Source organism: Podarcis cretensis, assembly GCF_951804945.1.
Source record: "Podarcis cretensis genome assembly, chromosome: 7".
Lineage (NCBI taxonomy): Eukaryota > Metazoa > Chordata > Lepidosauria > Squamata > Lacertidae > Podarcis > Podarcis cretensis.
The window spans coordinates 59,100,318-59,126,195 of record NC_137176.1 but is presented as its reverse complement, the minus strand read 5'-3'; the positions used below and the strand labels follow the sequence as shown (position 1 = coordinate 59,126,195).

The 25,878-nt window shown below is 42.3% G+C and overlaps 1 protein-coding gene across 5 annotated transcripts in view; it reads left to right on the top strand.

The window, feature by feature from the left end:
* CPA6 (carboxypeptidase A6) overlaps positions 1-25,668 on the top strand; it is a 52,905-nt gene extending 27,237 nt beyond the window's left edge. For all 5 annotated transcript variants that reach the window (XM_079983146.1, XM_079983147.1, XM_079983145.1 and 2 more), the window contains 8 exons: positions 2,754-2,868; positions 3,258-3,359; positions 4,013-4,117; positions 6,486-6,596; positions 7,175-7,265; positions 13,715-13,917; positions 21,225-21,309; positions 25,404-25,668. In XM_079983146.1, the coding sequence (XP_079839272.1) occupies positions 2,754-2,868; positions 3,258-3,359; positions 4,013-4,117; positions 6,486-6,596; positions 7,175-7,265; positions 13,715-13,917; positions 21,225-21,309; positions 25,404-25,591 (1,000 nt within the window). In that variant the 3' untranslated portion in view covers positions 25,592-25,668. The remainder of the gene's footprint in view (positions 1-2,753; positions 2,869-3,257; positions 3,360-4,012; positions 4,118-6,485; positions 6,597-7,174; positions 7,266-13,714; positions 13,918-21,224; positions 21,310-25,403) is intronic.
* Positions 25,669-25,878: the final 210 nt, after the last annotated feature.

The following is a 25,878-nucleotide window of genomic DNA, read 5'->3' as shown; positions in this document are numbered from 1 at the left end:
TGCTTTCAGTAGGAATTGCACTTATCATTCCACATTGCCATGTTTTTAAACTCCCAGCAGCATTTGTCAGAGTTCTGTCTCTCTCAATAGGAGCCGATAATTCTAAGACCAGGATTTGTATGTCAGGAAGATGGAGAAATTAGCTAAATAACCTTTATTCGGGATTTTTATAGTGGAGGTGTATTGGGAGCATGTATCGAAATGCCATAATGCTGTGGCGTTGTTGTCTTTTTTTAAATGGCAGATTGCTCTAACTAGATCATAGAATGTGACACTGTTGACATGTTTCTACTTGAGCCTTCTATTTGCCATGTTAGGAAAAGACTCTTAATTCTAAAGTTAATGGAAGTAGCACACGCTAATGTAATTGGCGCAAAGTATTCTTAATGGAGACATTGCACAAACTTTGAACTTAGACTCCTGGAAGACATTGCTTGTTCATTTGGTTTTGTGTTGCTATTAGCTTTAACAGATGTTGCTATTACATGTTCCAACTTTTCTGTATGGCTCTGGGGGCTAAAACATATCTTTAAAAAACAACAACACAAGAAGTGAAGCTAGCAAGGTACCGTATTTTTTGCACCATAACACTCACTTTTTTCCTCCTAGAAAGTAAGGGAAAATGTCTGTGTGTGTTATGGAGCGAATGCCTGTGGTTGGCAGGGGGGATCTGCTGCAGTCGTGAGCAGAGGATCCATGGTTCCCCTTCCTTCCCTCCTCTGTGGCTCGCTTTGAAACAGCAAAGTGGGAGAAGAGCCGCTGAGTGGGGAGGAGAGAGGGACAGAGAGCCTGCTAGCTTTAAAGGAGCAAAGCGGGAGAGGAGAGGAGCCGCTTACACTCGTGTAAGCGGCTCCTGTCCGGTTGGCTCCTTTAAAGCAACCAGGCTCTCTGTCCCTCTCTCCTCCCCACTCAGCTTGCTAAATAGCAGCAAAGTTTTTCAGCTCGCTAAGCCGGGGAGGTGGGAGAGAAGGAGAGCCTGCTTGTTTCAAAGGAGCAAAGCAGGAGAGGAGAGGAGCCTTCTCCTCTTATACCCCTCTTCTGCATTATTAGCAGCATCCTTCTCCACCCACCCCACACGTGTTCCTTCTCCCCTTAAACCCCTTGCCTGCATTATTAGCAGCACCCTTTTTTGCATTGGGCTACCCCAAACTCACCGTCAGATCACATGTCTGTGGCCACAGCATGAACCACAAAAATCATACATCCACTGTTTTGTTTAAATTTTTTTTCTCTTGTTTTCCTCCTCTAAAAACTATGTGCGTGTTATGGTCAGGTGCATGTTATAGAGCGAAAAATACGGTACTTCTTAGAGTTTCCTTTGAGCTATCAAATATTCAAGGGAGGACATACAGAATTATCTAATTAACCAGCTAATTAAATTTCTATCCCACCCATCCTCCGAAAGGGAACCTGGGACAGCAAGATAGCAAATACATAACAAATTTTGTGGGCTTGATTATAAGCATTATTTATTTATTCACAATGCTTCCATAATGCACCCATGGAGCAGCTTACAACAGCAGCATAATATTACTATAAAAAAATTACTATAATATTACTATAAAAAAATAAAAAACAAACTGGAGAATAAAGTCGATATACCAAAATAAAACAAAACCCAAATCCACCTCTCAGCAACACCAATAAATTAATTAAATAGGCTTTTAAAAATTAAGGGTGGAATTCAGTGTTGTGGTACTACAAATGTCCTGTGTGCACAAGCATAGCAGAGCAATATTCCCTCTCCTCATACACCTTATGGGAGTTCTCCTGGCCAGTTTGGGGGTGCAGGAGGCCCATGGTGAGAGGAGGGGGGGCAAAGCCCTCTTGCACAAGTCCTCGGCCCATGGGAAAGCTGACAAGGTTTAGGCAAAGCTGAGTAGAGAAGCTCATGCAACAAATGGCTGAGCCCAGATCCACTTGCATTTTAAGGTTCAAAGATTAACATATTCCAGATTGTAAAAAGAGATTGGTTTTCTTTCATTTTCACAGTAACCCTTCTTAGAAGTCTGAATGTAAAACAGGATCTAGCAAAAATGTGGAAGATACTAAGTTTTTTATTTAAACTTCAATACTGGCTAATTAGTTTACATCATGCTCTGTCATTCCCTTAAAAACAACAACAACTTCTCGCCATTTTTCAAAGTACTGTTATATTTCAAAACAACTAGCTTGTTTGACAGCACATTACAGTATACCAGAATGCTGTCACAACCAATTTAGGGAGGCTTATGAAAGGGACGCAGGTGGCGCTGTGGGTTAAAGCCTCAGCGCCTAGGGCTTGCCGATCGAAAGGTCGGCGGTTCGAATCCCTGCGGCGGGGTGCGCTCCCGCTGCTCGGTCCCAGCGCCTGCCAACCTAGCAGTTCGAAAGCACCTCCGGGTGCAAGTAGATAAATAGGGACCGCTTACCAGCGGGAAGGTAAACGGCGTTTCCGTGTGCGGCTCTGGCTCTGGCTCTGGCTCTGGCCAGAGCAGCGATGTCACGCTGGCCACGTGACCCGGAAGTGTCTCCGGACAGCGCTGGCCCCTGGCCTCTTAAGTGAGATGGGCGCACAACCCCAGAGTCTGTCAAGACTGGCCCGTACGGGCAGGGGTACCTTTACCTTTACCTATGAAAGTGACACAAATAGTTCCTCAACGTGTTTCAATCTATGTTACTTCAGCTTACCGTAACAGTGTTATTTTCCTGCATTTTTCTATGCCCTTTCTTCCTTGGTCTGCATTTATTCATTTTGCTTTCTTTTGACACAGCGTCCTCATATCTGATCTGCAAAAAGCAGTAGAAAAGCAAAGTGGTTTGGGGTCATCCAGGAATCGTAGATCATTACCAGGATACAGCTATGAAATATATCATTCACTGGAAGAAGTAGGTAACATTAAAATGATATCCCATGTATTTGCAAGTGCATGTCCTGGGGAATTAGCAAACGTGTTATTTCTAGAACCTTTTAAATAACCTTTAAAAAATATGCAAACTAGGAAACTCTATAATATGCATTGAAAACACTTTAAGGGATTCCTAGCCTTTGCAATATTGTGCTGGTTTTTCATTTTCATATATGATAAGATTACCAGATATATATTTTTTTAATGAATCCGGGGACACTTTTCAACTTAAATGGATTTTGTATGGGGACTGATTTGTAAATCTGGGGACTGTCCCCGGGAAACGGGGACATCTGGTAACCTTAATATATGATAAGAAAAATGATTCAAAAAGATGCATCTTGTCTCTTTTTATTTTTGCTTTTTCAGATTCAGAGTTGGATGTATCATCTGAACAAAACTCATTCAGATCTTGTCCACATGTTCTGTGTTGGCAAGTCATATGAAGGAAGACCACTTTTTGTGCTAAAGGTAAAATAAAATTGATAAAATGTTTGTGAAGTTATTGGCATATAATGCTGTAGGGCCACCCCAATCTTTGAGTGCTGCAAAATTCCAGTGGTTCCACGTGCTAACCCAGGGTTCGGTTTCCTTGGAATGAGTGAGGGCGGAGACTGTAGTCTCTTTATGATATATGGTTTATTTACACATGCATATATACAGCCGAAGTACAAAAAGGGTTCCTCCTGAGAGGTTCAGGATTGAAAATGTGCAGGTGTAATTGAGTCCCTGTTGAATCCAGGAACTCAAATGCCTTTTGCATCAGGCATACAGCCTACCCAACCCACTAAACTCACAACAATAAACATGAATGGCCAAAGAAATTCCACCAAGGAACATAGAATCATAGAGTTGGAAGGAAGCCTGACATGTAATTCTTTTGAAAGTGTTCAGAAGGAAGGGAAAACATACCATCGAATTTTATTTTGTAAGATAGTAGAGCCAGGAGCCAAAGAATTGTGAAACTATTTCCATGAGTCCAGTAGGAGATTTAAGCTTGTTTCTGCTCTTGCTGCTTCCTCCTGCGCTGCAAAGTTAAGTTCTTTTGGAACTATCAAAAGCAGTTTGTGGTGCTCAGCTGTTTTTTTTGTTTTTTCCTCACTTATGCACATTTACTATTGCAGCTCGGCAAAAGATCACGCCTTTACAAGAAAGCTGTCTGGATAGACTGTGGAATCCATGCAAGAGAATGGATTGGACCAGCATTTTGCCAGTGGTTTGTGAAAGAAGTAAGGATCGATTCCTCCGTTGTATTTTGGAATTAGGAAATTGTAAGTCCGGCGCATTCAGTTTGCTGCCTTTGTATCTGGAACTCATTTGTAATGGTTAACTAGGGTGAAGGTAGCCGTATCTGTCAGAAGCAAGCTGAGGCTAGGGTGCTCTCAAACCTTAACCTTTGACAATATTGCTAGCAGCCATAATGCAGCTTAATCTGCTACCAGCCATTTCCTGCATAGATAAAGATGAAGCGCTCTGGTACATCCCAGTGAATAACTCCACTGCCACTGTGACTTAGGACAGCGGGGGTTGGCACTTACCACGGGGCCTGGCCTGCAGTGCGCTTGAGCCACGTGTCTCTCCTGGGAGTGAAGTGGTGGCTTGGGGTTCCACGCTGCCCGAAACAGCAGCGTGGGGCTTGCATCCGCCAGGCGGACTCTGTGGGCAGCTCAGAGCTCATCTGCCTGGGCGGATTGCTGCGGTGCCCCTGTGGGTGGCTCGCCCCACCCCTGCCGCTCCTGGTGCCAGAGCAGCTAGCTACGCCCCTGCACACAGTGATGTAGCTCTTACATGTTGCTCTCTGTGCACGGATATGTGGCAAATATTCCAGTCCTTTTGAGATGTATGATGGTTGGAGAGCTGAACTAGGATTAGGAAGACCATGGTTCAAATTTCTACTCGGCTATAATACTCACAGTCATTGCCTTGCAGCTTAACCTTATCTCACGGGGTTATTGACAGGATAGAATGGTGTGGGATAGGGAGCCTTGCACACCTTCTCATTTCCTTGGAGAAAGGGAGGAGATAAAACTGTAATAAATATGAAATATGTTCAGCAATGATTAGCTTGCTAAGCCTGCATTTAAAAGATAGGGTGCAGTACCTGCTGTTGCCACAGTGAGGCATGCTATACATGCTTTTGCAAATAACTATGGCAGTTTCCTCTTTGCCATGACATTGTGTGTTTATCTACTACAAAACAATACAAGGAAAACAGGAGGACAATAAATATAGCATAACTGGAAAGTGTACAGCAAGAGTGGCTAACCTTTGGCCCTCCGGCTGTTATAGGACTACAACTCCCATCACCCATCACATTTTCAGAGTGGTTCAAGTGCCGATCTCTCTTCCCAGGGAGTTCTCGGAACCGTTGTTCTGTGAGGGGAATAGGGGCTCTCCTAACAACTCTCAGCACCCTTAACATACTACAGCTCCCAGAATTCTTGGGGGAAGCCATGACCGCTAAAGTGCTACCATAGAACTTTATATGTATAGTGGGAATGTGGCCTAAATCTAGGGTCTAATGTTATCTAGCTGCACCACTGTGCTGGAGATGTCATTTGAACGCTGTTTCTGGCAGCTAAAAGCTATATTGCATTTTATAAAAATTGTCCTCCTCGGCATTTCCTTTGGATGAGCCAAGTTGCTGTGTCAGTCTCTCTGCATAGTTTCCAGTACCACAAATATACCAATATCTCTAACCTTGCTGCAGAAATTACGAACCTAATCAGTTCCCTTATGTAACAAGTGATGCTATGGGCTTTTTACGATTAAAACAGTTTTGTTTTTTTTTAATTCAGTTATATATTGTTTTCAGTTTCACATGCAATCATTATGGGACATAGCAACTGAATTTAATTCTGAATGAAAAACATTCATGGACATAAATGAAGTTTTATAAACCTGATATTGGGGGGTGAGGGGGAGATGGGCTTCACAGTAGAAGCTCCTGCATGAAGGAATTTTCAAACAACCATCACCAGACTGCTGTGAAATTATTAATCAGTGGGGCATAGACACCCCAGAATCTATTAAGTTTTAATGCTCTTCCATGTATTTTACTTGCAAATATGAATTGTTGCGAGGCAAATATACTTCTGTATGCCATAATGAATCAGTTCAGCATCCATGGATCATAGCAGTGCTCAGACCCTGTAGACTGCAGTAGTAGACCTAGTTATCTGCAGATTGTTAGCTGTGCTCTTAAATCTCTATCTACTTAATATTTTATTTGTTGACCTAGGCCTGACTCAGGCTGGAGTGGGAGCTGCTTCCAGGTCATCTGGTTCCATGTTGCCCAAAAATATCTGAAGACAGGAACTAGATTAATGGCACTGGAATGGTGTTTTTTTTACGCCATTCCAGAATAGTGGAACTTTGGCAACAAAGAAGTAGAGTTTCTTTTTAATGGCATTATCCTAGTTTGTGGATGCCTGTCTTAGTAGAACTTTGCTTGAGCACCAAAATCTATCTGAGCTCTAGCATGCCTTATGTTTCTAGTCCTGCTCTGCAGTTCATATATATATGAAGGGTTCAGGATGGTTCCTATGGGTTTTTGATTACAAACATTACTTTGATTATTCTTTTGCCCATTCATAGGCTCTCCAGACCTATCAAAGTGACCCAGCCATGAGAAGAATGTTAAATCAACTGTATTTCTACATCATGCCTATTTTTAATGTGGATGGATACCATTTTAGCTGGACCCAGGTAAGTCATGTTTCCAGCATTAAGGTATTAGAAGAGTTAGAATTCAGTATATATTTTTACTGATATCCTCCTTGTAGAGCAGCAGTAAAACTGCTAGCACATTGTAGGATCTGGAATGGTTTAAAATTGAATGGGGGACTGCATGTTGAGATTTCTGCATCGCAGGGGGTTGTACTAGATCACTCCTAGGGATCCCTTCCAACTCTACAATTCTGTGATTCTACAAATGCAGTCAAGGACAGGTAATTTGCAACATGCTTGCATTTAACTCGTGCACATTCAGCTTTATGCACTTGGCCAAAGTAAAAAATAAGGAAGATAGCGGACATCCAGGAACAAGGACATTGGCAATCCCACCCACCATTGAACCTAATGTGTTTTGACTACACACAGTTCTGGCTTTACGGACTATCCCTGGAACTTAACCCCAGCATAAGTTAAGAGCCGCCTGTGTTTCAAAATATGTCTTTGGGGAGGGAGTTCATGAAGTATCTTTACAAGAATTTGTTAATATGCACATGATGCTTTTTTTACCAATATATATGTTGTCTTTCCATGTTCTAAACAATTATGGATAGGATCGATTTTGGAGAAAAACAAGATCAAAGAATTCAAGATTCCGTTGCCATGGCGTAGATGCCAATCGTAACTGGAAGGTGAAATGGTGTGGTAAGTCTAGAATTAGCCTGTATTTGAATTAGCAAGCTATGGAGCAATTTTATTATCTAGGATATTAAAGTGCACTGCAAATTTTTATTGGATATGGTCCAGGTTGCGAAGCAAATCAAACCATGGTTAACAGTTTCACTATAAACACAGAGATCAATCACACTTCACTCCTCACCTGGTGAAAGCAGAAAGAAAGAAGCAACAATCCCTAGCCTAGAATTATATCCATGCTTAAATGCAAGTCCCACTGGGGCAGCTCAGTCAGCCCAGCCCTTTCCCCCCATATTCCATTGGCAGTGTGCGTATATGCCGGGTGTGGGAAGGGGCACTGATGCAGGATAGAATGTCCCTGTTTTTATTTGAGGAATGTTGGGGGATATGCCATCGGACTTTGCAGTTTAGCGCTGTAGGCCTCAATATGGGACTAGATGTAGGCATAATAACCCACTAGAGAACTACAAAGTTTTGTGGGTTTCAAATAATTGATGTGACCAGTGCTTTTTTCCCTTAAAAAATGTTTAGGGGTACTCTCATTTTCCTGTTGTCGTGTCCGACTCTTCGTGACCCCATGGACCAGAGCACGCCAGGCACTTCTGTCTTCCACTGCCTCCCACAGTTTAGTCAAACTCATGCTGGTAGCTTCGAGAACACTATCCAACCATCTTGTCCTCTGTCGTCTTTTCCAGGGAGTCTTCTCTTCTCATGAGGTGGCCAAAGTATTGGAGTCTCAGCTTCAGGATCTGTCCTTCCAGTGAGCACTTAGGGCTGATTTCCTTAAGAATGGATAGGTTTGATCTTCTTGCAGTCCATGGGACTCTCAAGAGTCTCCTCCAGCATCATAATTCAAAAGCATCAATTCTTCAGCGATCAGCCTTCTTTATGGTCCAGCTCTCACTTCCATTCATCACTACTGGGAAAACTCATTTTCCTACTCATATTGAAATACTGCCCCTCAATGAGGCCAAACTTAGATTCACAAAATGTTTAGGGGTATGCATACACCTGCGTCCCCCCAGAAAAAAAGCATGGTATGTGACTAATCAGCAGCCCGTGTATGCATTTAATAAAAATTATAATAAAATTTATTACCTTACCATTTGTATAGTGCTTTCAAGTGTTCAAAGTGGTTACCGTTTATTATTTAGCTGTAATACATACAACATCCCTGTAAAGTAAAGTCACTATTGCTATTACCTTCCATATTGCAGATGGGAAGGTTGAAGCCAAGAGCGAGAGTAGATTGCCAATGGCTACCTACTGTGTTCAAAACGAGAGATGAGATTCAAAGCAGGAACTTCCTGATTCACAGCTCCACATCTTAGGCCCATTCTAATTAATTTATACTTAATTAGTTCATATTATAGCCTAAAGAAACTGAGAGACTGCCTCACGGTTGCCTAGTGAATCTATGCCAGTGCCTCTGGTCTCCTTCATTCCTTTAATCCCATGTTGCACAACAAAACAGAAGAGAATGAAGTGAGTAAATTCTTTAATTCTGAAACTCAGTTGCCTTTTTTTGAAGACATGAAGAACAGATTTGCATCTGGTTGGCTCTCTTATCTATATATTGCTTGTTATTACATCAAATGTGTTCAACCCAGGCGGGAATTCATCCCTCATTTCAGTTAGTTTTTACCTTTCACATCAATATACACGTCCGTGCTTGCTCTGCTCAGATGGCACTCCCATGTGCATCCTTTCCCCCCTCCCCCTCAAACGTGCTGTCCTATAGATAGCTGATTCTTAGAACAGTCCTTTTTTGATGTCAGTGATTTTTCAGAAGTAAAATGGAGACATAGAATTGCTGCATATTTGCCCAAGGATACAATGCAAGCCAACATCTATGACAGAATTAGAGCTTGAAAGTCCTTTGCTCTGAATCCCATGAACATTTGTCATCTTACATTGCCTCTCTCAAAGAGACAAAAAAAACCTGAACAGGGAAGTCATAGTTTGTATTATCTTGACCTGTTTTTATTCAGAAAAACAACCTTCACTCTGTGTTCTCATGGAGATGTCTTAGTTCCATCTCCAGTTTCCAGGCCTTGAAATTCTTAACAGGTGCCTGAGGGCAGGTAGGTTTTGAGCACGAATCCTGTTTTTGCATTTCTTCAGCACATGTTTGGCATTCAATGAGCGAGACTGTTTCTTTTCCTTTAAGGCAGCACTTCTGTGTCAGCTCTGTTTCTCTTCCTTTCTGGCATAAGCACCTTGACACAGCGCCTACCTCTTGTGGCTCACTCCTTTCTCTAATGCAAGTAGGAATATCTCCAGATTTGGCTTTGCAGTCTATGGTACACATGGATGGAGTTATTTGTTTCATTTGTGCCTCTAATTTTACTAGTGACATACATATAGGCAACATTATTACACACCCAGACTGTTTATTTTTGAGAAGCTCAGTTGTAGATCATATGGTTTGAAAGCAAAACGTCCCAGGTTTTAAATTTACATATTTTCTTTATTTTTATGGAAAACAACAACAACATAAAAAGGTAAAGGTACCCCTGCCCGTACGGGCCAGTCTTGACAGACTCTGGGGTTGTGCGCCCATCTCACTTAAGAGGCCAGGGGCCAGTGCTGTCCGGAGACACTTCCGGGTCACGTGGCCAGCGTGACATCGCTGCTCTGGCGAGCCAGAGCCGCACACGGAAACGCCTTTTACCTTCCCGCTGGTAAGCGGTCCCTATTTATCTACTTGCACCCGGAGGTGCTTTCGAACTGCTAGGTTGGCAGGCGCTGGGACCGAGCAGCGGGAGCGCACCCCGCCGCAGGGATTCGAACCGCCGACCTTTCGATCGGCAAGTCCTAGGCGCTGAGGCTTTAACCCACAGCGCCGAAGCTGGTAAATTCTCCTCTGGCACAAATCCAGATTTGGGGTCCAGGGTTTCTAGTATCTTGGGGCTAGGGGAGCTGGGGTTATAGTTTAGTGGTGGTGCTCTTCCATTTGCACTACTGGGCCCTCAGACTCTGTGTCTGAATCTCTGGGTTCATGACAGAAGGAGATAATGCCATATCTCTCAGCCTATGTAGTTGGGACGTTACAGGTTATCCACTGTTCCATCTCTTTGCATCAATATGAAAGCCACTATCAAGTTTTTCAACCCATACGCTCTGTTTTCGTTCCTTCATCCATCTCAAGAAAGCACAACATATCGAGTTCACTTTAATGATTGTCTCCTGCAGTGGGAGATGAACAATTTGACCATCTTCTGAAACAACCTTGTAGAGCAATTCTGTCATTTCCTGGATTTTTATTGTCTTGTTGTGACAGTAACTCTGGCATTCGACAATAGCTGACATTTACTGAATTCCTTTTTATCCTTCCCCACCTAAACTCGAAAACCTTATCTGAATGAAAACATTAGATAATATAGTAATAATATAGAGAACTGCATAGCTGTGCATGGCAGCTAGCATTTCTCTTTTAATATTTGTGTTCCTCATAATTGTGGGGATGATACAGGAGTAGTACACAGAGATTCTATTGGTTCGATAGGAAATTGGAACAGCTGCTATCAGCTTAGCCTACCAAAGTTAAGTATACAATTTACCTGAGTCAGCTGCAAATCATAGCTAGTAAAAGAAGATTGAGGTTAATCATCCCATATATAAATGTTGTAAAATAATGATTGAATCCATCTAAAAATAATAATTTATTGCTTTATTTCTGTCTGAAAGAAACCTCTCCTGACTTTGTAACCTTAAGGAAGTAACCATCTGAGGTAGGCCATGCAATAACAGCTATATTGCATTGTGCCATGTTATTGGGCAGTAGCAAATTGGTTTTGTAGCCCCATCAGAGAATCACATCATGTATGAAGACTTGAAGTCTCTACTGCAACAAAGGAGCTATAAGTCAGTGTGACCCAGTCCTCAATTAGATCTTGTAACTAACATTTACAGCAGGGGTCAGCAAACTTTTTCAGGAGGGGGCCAGTCCACTGTCCCTCAGACCTTTTGTGGGGCTGGACTATATTTTTTGGGGGGGGGAAATGAACAAATTCCTATGCCCCCACAAATAACCCAGAGATGCATTTTAAATAAAAGCACACATTCTACTCATGTAAAAACACCAGGTAGGCCCCACAAAGAACTCAGAAATGTATTTTAAATAAAATGATGCATTCTACTCATGTAAAAACACACTTATTCCTGGACCATCCATGGGCCAGATTTAGAAGGCAGTTGGGCCAAATCTGGCCCCCAGCCCTTAGTTTGCCTACCCCTGATTTACAGGTTGTGGCAGGATGGTCATGAATAGAAGCATCCATACCTAACTTTCTCTAGCCTGGTATAAACTCAATTTCATCTGTGCTAGTTAACATCAGCAGCAGCAGCAGGAGGTAAAGATAAGCCTTTTAACAGCTGCGAAATTAGCACTATGAATGAAGAACACCAATCCATTATACAGGCAAAGATCCAAAGCTGCCTCAAGAAAAGTTTTGGAAGAGCAGACTAGACATCTAAACAGCTCAATTTGAACTAATGCGGGTCTTTTCGAACCAGGCAATATGGGAATACTTTCCTGAAGCTAGAAGGTTTGAAAACAACTGAATTATAGCATTTGATAAGAAATTAGGAGATGATTCTCTTGAGTTAGATTACTTGGTGGCTGTCTGTTTAGCAGAGAGTATACCACATGCCCTCACTACCACAAAGTGCCCATCTGAGCTCAGACAAAGATAATCTTTGCATTTTTTCACTGATGGCCATGAAGAGAAGTTCTCGTGTCTTAGTTCCTCAGACTATGCAAGTGCTATTTAGCTACTTCTGAGTTATTATGCTAATTATATAGCCTATTATACTTCATATTTTTAAGGATCGTCATGCAATGCTGGTTCTCATCCCCTTACTATTTAAAGTACATTTTATGCAAATTGTATTTATTAAAAGGAGTGTTTAATAAGCCCCTTGTGGCAGAAAAAATGCAGCAGTCAAGGTCTCATTGTTATACAGAATTCCTGGAAAAAATATATTTTTGTGTGTTAAACCCAAGCTGGTTACACAAAGAGCATAAAGGACATCATGCTAACCATTAACAGATCAGAAACTGGTAAACCTCCCTGTGATTAAGCCATGGTTAGTGTTTTGGGAATGTTGCATCTGCACTCCTGTAGTCGTAACATACATGCTGGTACAAACAAAAACTCCATCCACTTCTGTTCTTTTAATTGGCATGACTATTCTGAAGTATTGAAGCTACTACAAGAAAGGCTTCAGGCACTCTCCAACCTGGTTTAAATAACGCCTTCAGTTTAAACAGCCGGAGTGGAAGGGCTTCAAGTTCTGATTTATGCCAAATCCTTTGCCCAAACCAATAAAAAAAAAGATCTGTGTGCAACTCAGTGCTGTGTGCAACTCAGTGCATGACACAGAGCTGCTGTGTCATGCAGCACACACACACACCCCGCGCCCATCTAAGTGATCTTGTTGACCTCAGGTGCACTGTCCCTTTGCCAGGGTTGAAAGTGAGATTCAATAGTCAGCATATATATATATATATATATATATATATATATATATATATATAGACTTCACCTTCGCCCAGCCCAATATATTTTGCTGCCTGAATGGTACCTCCACCATTCAGTACACAGAAACACACTAGAATGGCAGTTCCCCAGAAATGGAAACAAGAAGAAATTCCAACGAAAGAAGAATGGCAGATGAAATTAATGGACTATGCAGAATTGGACAAAATGACAGGAAGGATTCGAAACCTGTGGGACCAGAGATTTACAGAAGATTGGAAGAAGTATTGAAGAGCAACTGTAATCAACAAATTACACCAGTAGGACTACAAGAAGTTTTGTAAGGAGAAATATACGAAGTGATACAAAGTAGAAAAAGATAGAGATATTGGTTATGAGTTTGAAATGTAATAGGGAAGATAAGAAATGTATAGAGAGATTAGATTGGAAAATTTTCAGACAGGATTGATGGAAGTCAAAAATTTGAATAAGATGTAAAAGTATGTTTAATTACTGTTGAAAATGATATGTTAAAAAAAAAACTAATAAAAAATTATATATTTAAAAAAATTTAAAAAAGAATGGCAGTTCAATCTTACTTTCCAGATGGGCAATAGGATAATGTCCTCCAGTGCACCTGAGGGCCGTAGGATAGTTATGGGGGTGCAGGATAAGCCATGTGGCTCGCACCACTCTGCCCTCCAGCAGCTCCTTCTGATGCCCACCAGCATTTGCTGAAAGATGCTGTTACCTTACTCTCCCTAATGTCAGCCCTGCCTTAGCCTCAGGCAGCAAAGCGGTTTTGGCCAACTGGTCCTTTCTATTCCCCCCCCCTTTTTTTTTTTGGTTCAAGAGAGTTTGTTTTAATAAAAATAGAGCCCCATCAGCACCAGCACGATATCTGTGGGTGTTTTCCTGGCTTGTGTCCAATTTAAATGTTGTGGGTTTAATTTAATTTTTCTTTTCAACACGCAGAGGAAGGGGCTTCCACCCACCCCTGCGACGACACATACTGTGGTCCTTTCCCTGAATCTGAGCCAGAAGTGAAGGCTGTAGCTCACTTTCTTCGCAAACACCGGAAGCAAATAAAAGCTTACCTGTCCTTTCATGCGTATGCACAGATGTTGCTGTATCCCTACTCTTACAAGTATGCGACTATTCCAAATTTCAGCTGTGTGGTAAGTATGGGATTTGAAGAATTTTGAATCCTTGCAGATCACTTTGAATTTGAAGAAATTACTGTACTTTTCCATGTATAAGACAATGTTTTTCTATTTAAAAGTTATGTAAAAAATTGGGGGTTGTCTTATACATGGATAGTCTATAGGGGGGACGTGGGATTGGTTGCTGCCGCGAGCCGGAGATTGTCTGTGGCTATTGGGCGTGTTATTGGTGGCTGCGGCAAGGGGTGGTGTTGACTAGCTGTCGCTGTGGGCGATTGGAAGGGGCAGATGATGGGCGACTTGCAATGTGTGCGAGTGGCAGCATATGTCAGGCAGGTGAGCGATTTTCCGGATTCCCCCTTTGAAAAAGCTCAGCAACTCTGGGCAACCCCCCCCCCATTTTCTTAATTTGGAGTTCCCCAAAATAGGGGGCGTCTTATACTCACCTCACAGAGTGTTTGTTGTGGGAGAGGAAGGGAAAGGAGATTGTTAGCCGCCTTGAGACTCCTTAAAAGGTAAAGGGGACCCCTGACCATTAGGTCCAGTCGTGACTGACTCTGGGGTTGCGGCGCTCATCTCGCTTTATTAGCCAAGGGAGCCGGTGTATAGCTTCCGGGTCATGTGGCCAGCATGACTAAGCCGCTTCTGGCGAACCAGAGCAGCGCACGTAAACGCCATTTACCTTCCCGCCGGAGCGGTACCTATTTATCTACTTGCACTTTGACATGCTTTCGAACTGCTAGGTTGGCAGGAGTAGGGACCGAGCAACAGGAGCTCACCCCGTTGCGGGGATTCGAACCACCGACCTTCTAATCAGCAAGTCCTAGGCTCTGTGGTTTAACCCACAGCGCCACCCGCGTCCCTGAGACTCCTTAGGGTAGTGATAAAGTGGGATATCAAATCCAAACTCTTCTGCTGCTGCTGCTTGGTGTGTGGCTCTCAGTTCAAAGTAGTTATACTTCATATTTATGCACGGGCATATCTTTTTTTATATATATAAATTTTTTATTAATTTTTTCCATAGAAACTCCAATCATACAAATTTCCACATCACATATTTTAGCTTATTGGACCTCCCTCAACTTCTCTGACAATCATTCGTGATTAAATTCCTGTCTTCACATTCCTTAATTTTAGTATTGCCTTTAAATACCATATTTCTATCCTCATTTACTTTCTTACAATATTCCTTATATTTTCACAAAGCTTCTTTAAAGCACACTAGCGTTGTATATTCCTCACAAACAGTTTCCAAATACTCAGTAAATTTTCCCCAGTCCGCAAGAAACTTATGGTCCTTTTGAAATCTAATTTTTCCAGTCAGTTTGTCCAGTTCTGCATAATCTGTTAATTTTGTTCTCCATTCTTCCAAAGTCAGTACTTCTTCTTGTTTCCATTTTTGAGCCATCAATATTCTTGCTGCTGTTATTGCATTGTTACTGAGACTCCTTAAAGGTAAAGGTAAAGGTACCCCTGCCCGTACGGGCCAGTCTTGACAGACTCTGGGGTTGTGCGCCCATCTCACTTAAGTGGGATATCAAATCCAAACTCTTCTGATGCTGCTGCTTGGTGTGTGGCTCTCAGTTCAAAGTAGTTATACTTCATATTTATGCACGGGCATATCATCCAATGTAATTGTTATATGATCAGTAATGAATACAATAAGCAATTTGCTTCATTTGAGGATCCAAGAGAGATAGTGCAAAACATTAGGAATATTGCAGAAAGATTTTGTGGCACCGGGTCTGACAGGAGTTAGACGAGTGCCCAAAATACTGTGACAAAAGCAGCCAGGGATTTAAAAAGCCAATCAAAAATGCCCATGTGTACTTAACTTGAGGTCAGACTCTATTTCCTCTATTTCCTTGCCTCCTTAAACTTCAGTCAGTGCTTTCACTATCTATATAGCTATGCTAATATCTGTTCTATGGGAAGAGAATGTATTATGGGAATTGCTAGGCAACAGATTACGTGCTCTCAGTCAGTGCTACTTGCAGTTGAGAAGGGAACCTCTGAAGCAATGCAACTGATTGCTTGGTCTAAGAATGTTTTGAAGGATACCAAAAACATGTGAGCCAGAGAGGTGCATCAGAGATCACTTGCAATATCACAGATGTGGCCAGAGCATCATTCTTGGACCAAAGTCAGGGCTTGGTGCAAGAGAGCCCCTGCTGTTCTCCACACTTGGCAGAAAGGTGAAGGTATCACCTGAACTGTTTAGTCTCCAGTGGATCCCCTGTATTCTATGCACATTCCCTGTTCAGTAACAATTTGCAGCACGGCACGAGGCAGAGCAGGAGAACAACACCCACATGTCAAGAGATATGTCAAAAGGCCATGTCACTCTGTTTTCACATTGGTGGTGAGGAAGAAGGAAACATGATGGAAAACTGCAATGAAAGGTCACAAATATCAAATAACCAATGCAGTTGCACAGAAAACAAAAGAAAGGCACATTTACCCATGCCGTCAACAACCATGTAAGATGTGATCTCAGTTTATTGTGAACGGCGCTGAGCTGCAAAGCAGAATCACAAAGGATTTCCTTTCCATTTCCATCCCCTGAGGCAAACTTCACAAGCACCAGATCCTCAGATTTATTTTGCGTGTTGAGATTGGCCAACAGATGAAAGCTTTACCATGGGCTTCAGTATTCAGAAATGAGGGGACTCTTTAATAATTCCTGAGCTGAAGGCAAACAGGCTTCTGTCCAGCATACTAGACGGAACTGTGCAGCCAGCCACTCTTTGAATTAGTGCACTAAATTATTTAGGGCATTGAAACTGGAGAAAAGGATACACAACTCCCCACATTTAAGTCTTGTCTTTGACTGCATTTTACAGCACAGACATGTGCATGTGTAGTCTATTTCAGTCTTTGGGGGAGATGGTTATTTAATTTATTAAACTATTTCTTTCAGTAACCATGGTCAGGGGATCTGAAGTGAAGTTGTATGACAGTGGGAATGGGGGTGGGACTGGAGCTTAAACCAACCCTGATTCTACTACTGAAAGGGTCATCAGTATCATGGGATAGGGTTTGTCGAGGATTCACAGCAATGATGTTCTCAGGAGTAAACTTGCAATAAAAGTCATTTTATTTTGTTTAAATATAGAATTAAAAGGTATTCACACAGAGTGGTGCATGCTCTAGTTATCTCTCGCTTGGACTACTGCAATCCACTCTGTGTGGGGCTACTTTTGAAGGTGACCCGGAAACTACAACTAATCCAGAATGCGGCAGCTAGACTGGTGACTGGGAGTGGCTGCCAAGACCACATAACACCGGTCGTGAAAGACCTACATTGGCTCCCAGTACGTTTCTGAGCACAATTCAAAGTGTTGGTGTTGACTTTTAAAGCCCTAAATGGCCTCAGTCCCGTATACCTGAAGGAGCGTCTCCAACCCCATCGTTCTGCCCGAACACTGAGGTCCAGTGCCGAGGGCCTTCTGGCAGTTCCCTCGCTGCAAGAAGCCAAGTTACAGGAAACCAGGCAGAGGGCCTTCTCAGTAGTGGCACCTGCCCTGTGGAACGACCTCCCACCAGATGTCAAAGAGAAAAACAACTACCAGACTTTTAGAAGACATCTGAAGGCAGCCCTGTTTAGGGAAGCTTTTAATGTTTAATATACCATTGTATTTTAATATTTTGTTGGAAGCCGCCCAGAGTGGCTGGGGAAACCCAGCCAGCTGGGCGGGGCATAAATGAACTATTATTATTATTATTATTATTATTATTATTAATTAAAGAAGTCCTACTCACAGCAGACCCATTGAAGTTAATGGACATGGCTAACTTAGGTTCATTGATTTCAATGGGTTTCCTCTGAGTAGGACTTAGTTGAATACAGCCCTTTATTTTTATTTATTATATTAATATCCCACCATGGAACTTGGGGCAGTGTCACTCCCAGGCAGTCATTCATCCAGACACTGTCTCAACAGAGACCTGAGCTGAAGCACAAAGTACTTGCATTTGGACAGTCACTACACACACACACACACACACACTAACCCTCATCCACAGAACACATCCAAAGGAGAAACCAGGGGTGCTTGACACAAATTGACACCTTCTGGATGAATGCAAATTGACACCTTCTGATTTTGCTCTTCTCCAAATTTGCAACAGCAGCTGAAAAATAATAATCAAATTCAGATAAATATGTATTTCAATACATATTTTGAGATAGAATAGGTTACTTCAATACATGTTTAAATATAAATGTTCATGCATTTTTGTAAACACACACACACACACACACACACACACACATATATGAGATTAATGTGGAAACAGGACAAAATGAACCTTATGAATAAACATCTGCAGTACCGACATGGATCAGAAACAGACTGTTCTGTCCATCCCTGGTTTCCATATATGGATCAGCAATGCATAAAATTAGTGACCTCTCATATGGCAACCTAGTTAACAGATGTGGAACTGCAGGCGCATCCCTATTTAGAAGGCTAGAATCTGTCTTCCCATGATAGCACAACAGAGCTCACTCAGCCTCCTGCTTCTTCTTCTTCTTCTGTGGTTCCCTGTATCAGGATAGCACTTAGACCAGAGAATAAAACTTGGGGGGAGCAGAAAGAACGGGAATGCAGCTATTTCTGTCTCCACAGTCCATATTCTTCCACTACCATCAGTCCTGTAGCCATTTATAATACTTATAAATCAATAACTGTAATGAGCTTTACAGAATACAAGGGAACTGATCCCCACCTTGAGCTTAGAGCCTGACACAGAGGAAGCAACCAAGGAAGGATGCAGGGTTCACAGGGAAAGAACATCCAGTTCTTTCAGCTGCACATGATTAGGCTGCAAGCTTGAATTCAGTGGGACTTCCTCTATGTAAGCAGGGTTAAAGGTAAAGGTAAAGGTACCCCTGCCCGTACGGGCCAGTCTTGACAGACTCTGGGGTTGTGCGCCCATCTCACTTAAGAGGCCAGGGGCCAGCGCTGTCCGGAGACACTTCCGGGTCACGTGGCCAGCGTGACATCGCTGCTCTGGCCAGAGCCAGAGCCAGAGCCGCACACGGAAACGCCGTTTACCTTCCCGCTGGTAAGCGGTCCCTATTTATCTACTTGCACCCGGAGGTGCTTTCGAACTGCTAGGTTGGCAGGCGCTGGGACCGAGCAGCGGGAGCGCACCCCGCCGCAGGGATTCGAACCGCCGACCTTTCGATCGGCAAGCCCTAGGCGCTGAGGCTTTAACCCACAGTGCCACCTGCGTCCCATGTAAGCAGGGTTAGGATTACTTATTACAGGGTAAGTTGCGGGAACTGTGATAAATTATGGGTTGAGCCAAAGGTTTTGAATGAAGATGGTGGTGGTATCAGACAGGTGTTTTGGGAGGCAACTCTAAGCCTCCAGGGGAGAAAGGGTGGAGTCTTTTGAGGGAGGAGGAGAACTAGTTCAGACAGCAGAAGGTTGTGAAGCTGGAGAAGCAAAGATCATGGGCAGGATGTACTGAAGGCCATGGAGGACTTTGAAAGCACAGTCAATAAGCTTGTGCTGGGAGTGGACAGGAAGCCAGTGTAAGGTTCTCAATGAGTGGCATCTCATGACCAGAGTGACAAATGAGATGAATGGTTTTGGGAGCCAAACCCTGCTTGGGTGTGAGGGAACCAAGGTAAGGCAGCAAAAGACCAGAACGGAAATCATACTGCATAGAAAAATCTATTGGAACCATTTAGTAATAGATGTGTGGCAGAACGGTTGTTATCCTTGTGGGCAAGTAGCTACAGATTTCTTCAACTATTTTACCTAGTACTGAATAAATTCCACCTATTTCTTTGTGCCATGGCGGACATCTGCTGTGACTCTTCATAACTGTTACCGCCAGCTCTCTAGAGGTATCCAAAAATGTCAGCACATCTGGGCACTCTGTATATACTTTCTCATTTGATTCTTAAATGTAAAATATATAGAAATACAGAAGCAGAGTCTCAGCAGTTCCCTTATCTGTAACATCATAATTAAGTTTTTTGAAAGTTGGTTCCCGTCACAGACTGGCTGTTGCAACTGCAAAATATAATTCAGGGATATTTCTGCATAGTGAATGGTTCTTGTCAAGATAAATCCCTTTCTTTTTCATATCCTGGACAGAAACAACTCTGCTACTGAAATCACTTAAATATAATGATATTTTGAGTGTTTCAATGAGCCCAGCCTTGTCGCTCTGGAACGGCATCTTCTTGAGTGTGAATTGGATGAAGATTCTCAGTAGACATCTGAAAAGTAGCCTTAATGGCATGAAGATCCTGGGAATCTAGGGCAGGTACCAGTGTACCACCCACTGTCAAAGTTAACCTGCAGGCATGGGAGAAGATAAAAATCTGGCATGCTGGACCAAAAGGTTCCCCACTCTTGCACAAAATTAACTATTCTCATAAGGTGAATTGGAGACCCGTTGGAAGCAGAGCATGAAGTTCCAGGGAGGGGTAGGATCTTTCTTTTTCTGCAGCCAACCCATGCATAGATTGTAAGCATCCAGGCAGAGGATCCTTGCTGATTCCTTTAATTGCCCAGTCACTCCAAGGATGCAGGTGGCGCTGTGGTCTAAACCACTGAGCCTCTTGGGCTTGCCAATCAGAAGGTCGGCAGTTCAAATTCCTGCGATGGGGTGAGCTCCCGCCGCTCTGTCTCAGCTCCTGCCCACCTACCAGTTTGAAAGCACGCCAGTGCAAGTAGATAAAAAGTTACCACTGCGGCAGGAAGGTAAATGGCGTTTCCGTGCGCTCTGCTTTCCATCATCATGTTCCGTTGCGCCAGAAACAGTTTAATCATGCTGGCCACATGACCTGGAAAGCTGTCTATGGACAAACGCCAACTCCTTTGGCCTGAAAGCGAGATGAGCGCCACAACCTCATAGTCGCCTTTGACTGGACTTAACCGTCCACGGGTCCTTTACCTTTTATCTTACCATTCCAATATGATTTTAGAAGAAAGGGGAAGATAGAAAACAAACCTTTTCTTCTTTGTTCATCCTTGTTCACTGCTTTAAGGTGTGGGGTCAGAGGCATCCATTTCTTATGCCTCCTTTAATGCCATTGTTCAATTAGTATCTAAGTCCACAAATCCTTACATGCAGTGACAGGCAACAGGCATATGGCAGCATACAAAGACCTCAACATGCTAAAATGTGAACCAGATTATTTATGCTGGCGTTTGGAAGCTTTGAAATGGGAATGAAGTAAAATCAAGTTTGAGGAACATTAATAAATTGTTGGATGTTACTTGAAATTTTGGGATAACTACAATTGTTTCTCTCATTCTCTCTCTGGTTTTTGTTTTGTTTTGTTCCCTTCCCAGGAATCTGCTGCTTTTAACGCTGTAAATGCCTTGCAGTCAGTTTATGGGATAAGATACCGATATGGCCCTGCCTCCAGCACTTTGTGTAAGTTTCTCCAGTATGCTAGTTCATTAGTTTTCTATTTGTACTGTGTTAGCATTGTAGGCTGTGTTGTAAAGATGCAAGCAAACCATTTCAAGGAGAACTTTGTTCAGTCTGCTATGAGAAGCAAGAGACGACTGCGTGAAATTTACATTATGTTGTTACACACCACCCTAATCTCTTTTAGTGGTGCGAGATTTCTGCGGTTCCAGACACTTACCTAGAGTTTCTGTTTCCTTTTGGGCATAGCAGAGACTGTGGTGTCTTTATCATATATGGTTTTATTTACATGCCATGCATATATACAACCTGCACCTAGATGGAGGGATTGCAGGACATTCACATCCTATGAGGGTCTGGCTTTCCTCTTAAAGGCAGCTTTGGATTCAAAAGATAACAAAAAATCATCCTCTGTGTCTCTTGGTCCCAACCTGTCACCTCCAACTCACATGGAGTTCTGCCCCTCCTTCCCCTTCTTGCTGCCAACTGGCTTCAAGGCCCTTCCACCAACCTAGGTCATCCAAAGCTGAAACCCTAAACTTGGACATTGTCTGCTACCATTGGCCTTTGCCTCTGCTACTCACTCAGAGCTGGAGGGGGCACTTCTCTGCTGTCTGGCAGTATTTACATTGCCAATCGTTCTTAATGGCCCAGTATTTTGCTCTCTTTGTTTCTTGCAAATGACCCTTCTTCTCCCAAGGACTTCCTGAGCATGGAAAACTGGTTTGAACTGCTGTGTTTTTTTGACACTACAGGATTCAGCAGTCGGGCAGCTTCCCTTAATACCCCAAGCATCAACTTATTCCTAACATTTACTAAATCTAAGAATTTAGGGAGATCTTGCCCCCACAAACTCATAACAATATTTGGATGCCAGCCTGACACGTCTTGTGCACAAGCAAAAACACTTCCATGCATGTCCAGTGGAGGGAGCAATATGCCCTTTATGTGCCAGACTCTTGTACCCCATGGGATGCCCACAGGACCTTGGATGGACTTTTCAGTAAGAATGGAGATTGTCCCTGGAAAGGAAAGCTGAAGAGCTCTCATGGGTGAGCAGAACTATGCATGTAATGCTTTGGGTCCCATCCAATGACTGAAGTGGGATTTAAGAAACCTAACCATGTAGCCCAGATCTTCTTGATGTACTAATAATTGTAGCAATGGAGTCTAAGGCTGGCAAAAAACAACAACACACCAATCTGCCTCTTGGAGACAATATAAGAGGATCTTTAGAGGGCACTGAGAAACAACTGACATAATAAATGATGTTTGTGATTATTCCAATGGAGCTTTCAATCCAGTTCAAGTTATGGGCAACTAGTCAGAAGTTAACAGTTGATGGTGCAAGTTAAATTCCCATTCATCAGAAGGGACATTCAGCCCCTTCAGTGGTGTCTGAATGAGGACCACAGTGTGGATGAGCATCCAGACACATATCTGAATGTGGGTCGGTTACAGGAACAAAATGCTTCCTTGCACGGATCTCTTTTGCTGATCAGGGCATATGTATTTTGAGCTTACAAGGATGTCTGGGTTGTCTCTTATCACATATTTGTAGAGAATATTGATGTACTGAGAATTCACTCAGACTCTGGGTTATGTTCTTTTTGAATTCTGGGTTTAGATCACAATCATTTTGAAGACAATAAAAACCAAAGTAAAATATCTTCAACAGGGAAATATTTTACAGAATATTAAAAATTCATCTTCTTCCCAGCGGAGCTTGGGATGTTTAAAGTCTGAATTTTCAATAACTGTCAGAGCCTGAATGGAAGTCTCCAGACAACTATGATAGACAAAAGAAATCCAGCAGCTTTATATAGCAAAGGAATATATGCTTCACTCGTTTAGTTTGTTCTGATCTGAAACTTTGGAAGAACAAATGCAGAGAGAAATAAATGCTTTTCTTCAGTCTACTGAAAATTTAGTGGTATAAAATGAAAAGTGGTATGAACATAACCCAAGGACTAGGGCACCTGTGGCCCTTCAGATGCCACTGGGCTACAATTCCCTGACTGTTGGCTTGGGGTTGATGAGAATTAAAAGTGTAACAATATCAGTAAGGCCACAGGTTGCCACCGGTTTCCTAGACAAAGTATTAACAGGACACTTCATTCCCTAAGGCAACCAACACCACAATCCTATAAACATCTACCCATAAGTAACTCCCACTGAGTTCATGGGGCTTACTGCCAGGTAAGTGGCTATAGGATTGCAGTCTTTTCTGTTTTTTCATACCAACTGGACGTTTGGTTAAGCATCCCCCGCCTTGCCCCAACTTCTAACAACATACTTCCCCATGCTGTTTTCAGCCACACAGCAACTTCCATGTCATGTCAGGTTTTTAAGTTTTAAAAAATAGATTTTTAAAAGATATTGTTATAGTTAATGAAGACTATAGTGGGAGTGCTCAGCTTGTAGTTAGCCACAGATTGCGCCATTCAACCCTTGTTTAATTCAGTACTTCGGTGTGGGAAACACAACAAATAAGAATTGCATTTCAATCATTCAACACCAGTGGAAATGTAGGAGGTAGCGTGTTCTTTTTTCTTCTAGCCCACAGCAAGCTGAGTGCAGCTCACGACAGGGATTAATGTTCTTCTTGAGAAATGTTATGATTAAGGCTGGAGTTCTGTACATATTTACCTGGGAGCAGGAAGTGGGGGATTTGATACAGTTGACGCTTAAAGAGGATCTTGCCTGATTCACACTTTTCAAAACACTATGCAAACCATATCCATTCTTCACAGTTTGTTGCTGTTGTTATTGTTGTTCTAATAATACTTATTTACATCCCTCCTTTTGCTCAAAACTGGGACTCGATGTGGAAGACAAAAATTAGAACGAATACAGATAAAACACACATTGCTGAAAACATATAAAAGGCTAATGAAATTTGCAGTTATCCGAATTTTCAGTGCCATTCTCCAGCCAAGTAATGTGTACCAACATGCATATACTGAAGTCTGCATATAAATGCATATTTCCAGTTACAGGTAGGTAGCCGTGTTGGTCTGCCATAGTCAAAAATTCCTTCCAGTGCTACTGGAAGGAATTTTTTTTCTTTTATTTTTCATAAATGCATATATTAGTGAAAATAGCATGCTGGAATGCATATGGGGAAACTGCATTGCAAATATGTGTATAGAACACAAAACTGAATATAAAATTTGTATAGTAAGGGAAATTCACATGAAAAATGCTGATCAATTTCCATGAAATGGAGATGTGGAGAACTGGAGCTAAGGCTGGAAAGATGAGAAACTGAAAGTGACATGTTTATCCATTCCTAGCTGGCAGCAAGTTTCATTGAACTCAGTAGGATTTAAATCTGACTAGACATGCATAGGATTGCATTGTTAGTAAATTGTAGGGAAGTTTTTCTTCCTAGCTTCCTAGCCTTTCCTTTCCTTGAGCCTGATCTTAGAAAATAAACTTCCATGTATTGTCTTACACACAAGGCAAGTTGAAACCTTTGTGAAAGGAGAAAGTAGAGAGTGTTATCCATGCTATTTTGTTTTCCATTGTGTAATACCTAGATCTTCTTTAGAGTTAAAATTAATTACTTTAACCCTGGTCCTCTGAGTCATTGCAGCAGTGGAGAAGTGGTCAGGTTGATTTGGTTACTAAGTCTAAAACTTCCCAGTACTGTCAAATGGGCCACTCCAGCATCATGCAGTGCTAGGAAGCAGCATAGAAATGGATGACTGTCTCAGGTCATTGCATGCTGATAGAGCCAGGTCTGCCAGCACAAAATTGCCTTGGTAGTCAGCAGTTTGAACTCAATTACAAACCAGATATAGTGCAGCAAGGTGAAGGACTCCCTCTTGCCCCACCTGCAATATAGGTATTTTCACTGTACTACATACATCTACAGAATCAGGGGAAAGAGAGCTGATGAAACTGTTTTTAGATCAAATTTTAGTCCAACTTGCAAAGCTACTTTCTCTTCGGCATCTCTGGATTCGAGGACATTTAGCGCCTTTGGAGTTGCTTAGAAAAACAACTTAAAATATAAACTTGTGGAACTAGCATGTCCTTTCATACACATCACTTAAAATTATTATTTTTTTCCTTCCTCTTCCTTTTTCCAGATGTGAGTTCTGGCAGTTCTATGGATTGGGCATACAAAAATGGCATCCCATATGCGTTTGCATTTGAGCTGCGTGATACAGGTCATTTTGGATTTCTGCTGCCGGAGACCCTAATTAAACCAACGTGCACAGAGACCATGCTGGCTGTTAAAAATATAACCATGCATCTGCTGAAAAAATGTCACTAGGGTTTGTAGCAAAGGGCCAAAACTGTATTTCTTTTTAACTGTTATTGAAAATGTTTATTACTTAGACAATGTCAAGTCAATGGAGCCTAGAATCTGTCCTGCTGGTGGAGATAATCAAAGTAGAAGGGGGATGAGATTCACACTACATGTATGTTGAAGAGTGTGATACATATTCAGGGCTATGTGTATAATGGAACCATACCACTCAAGTGTAGACATCGGTTTTGAGCTGGAAAGAATATGGGTTGGCAAGGCTGAAGAAATTCTAAGAGCTGGGGATGAAAGTA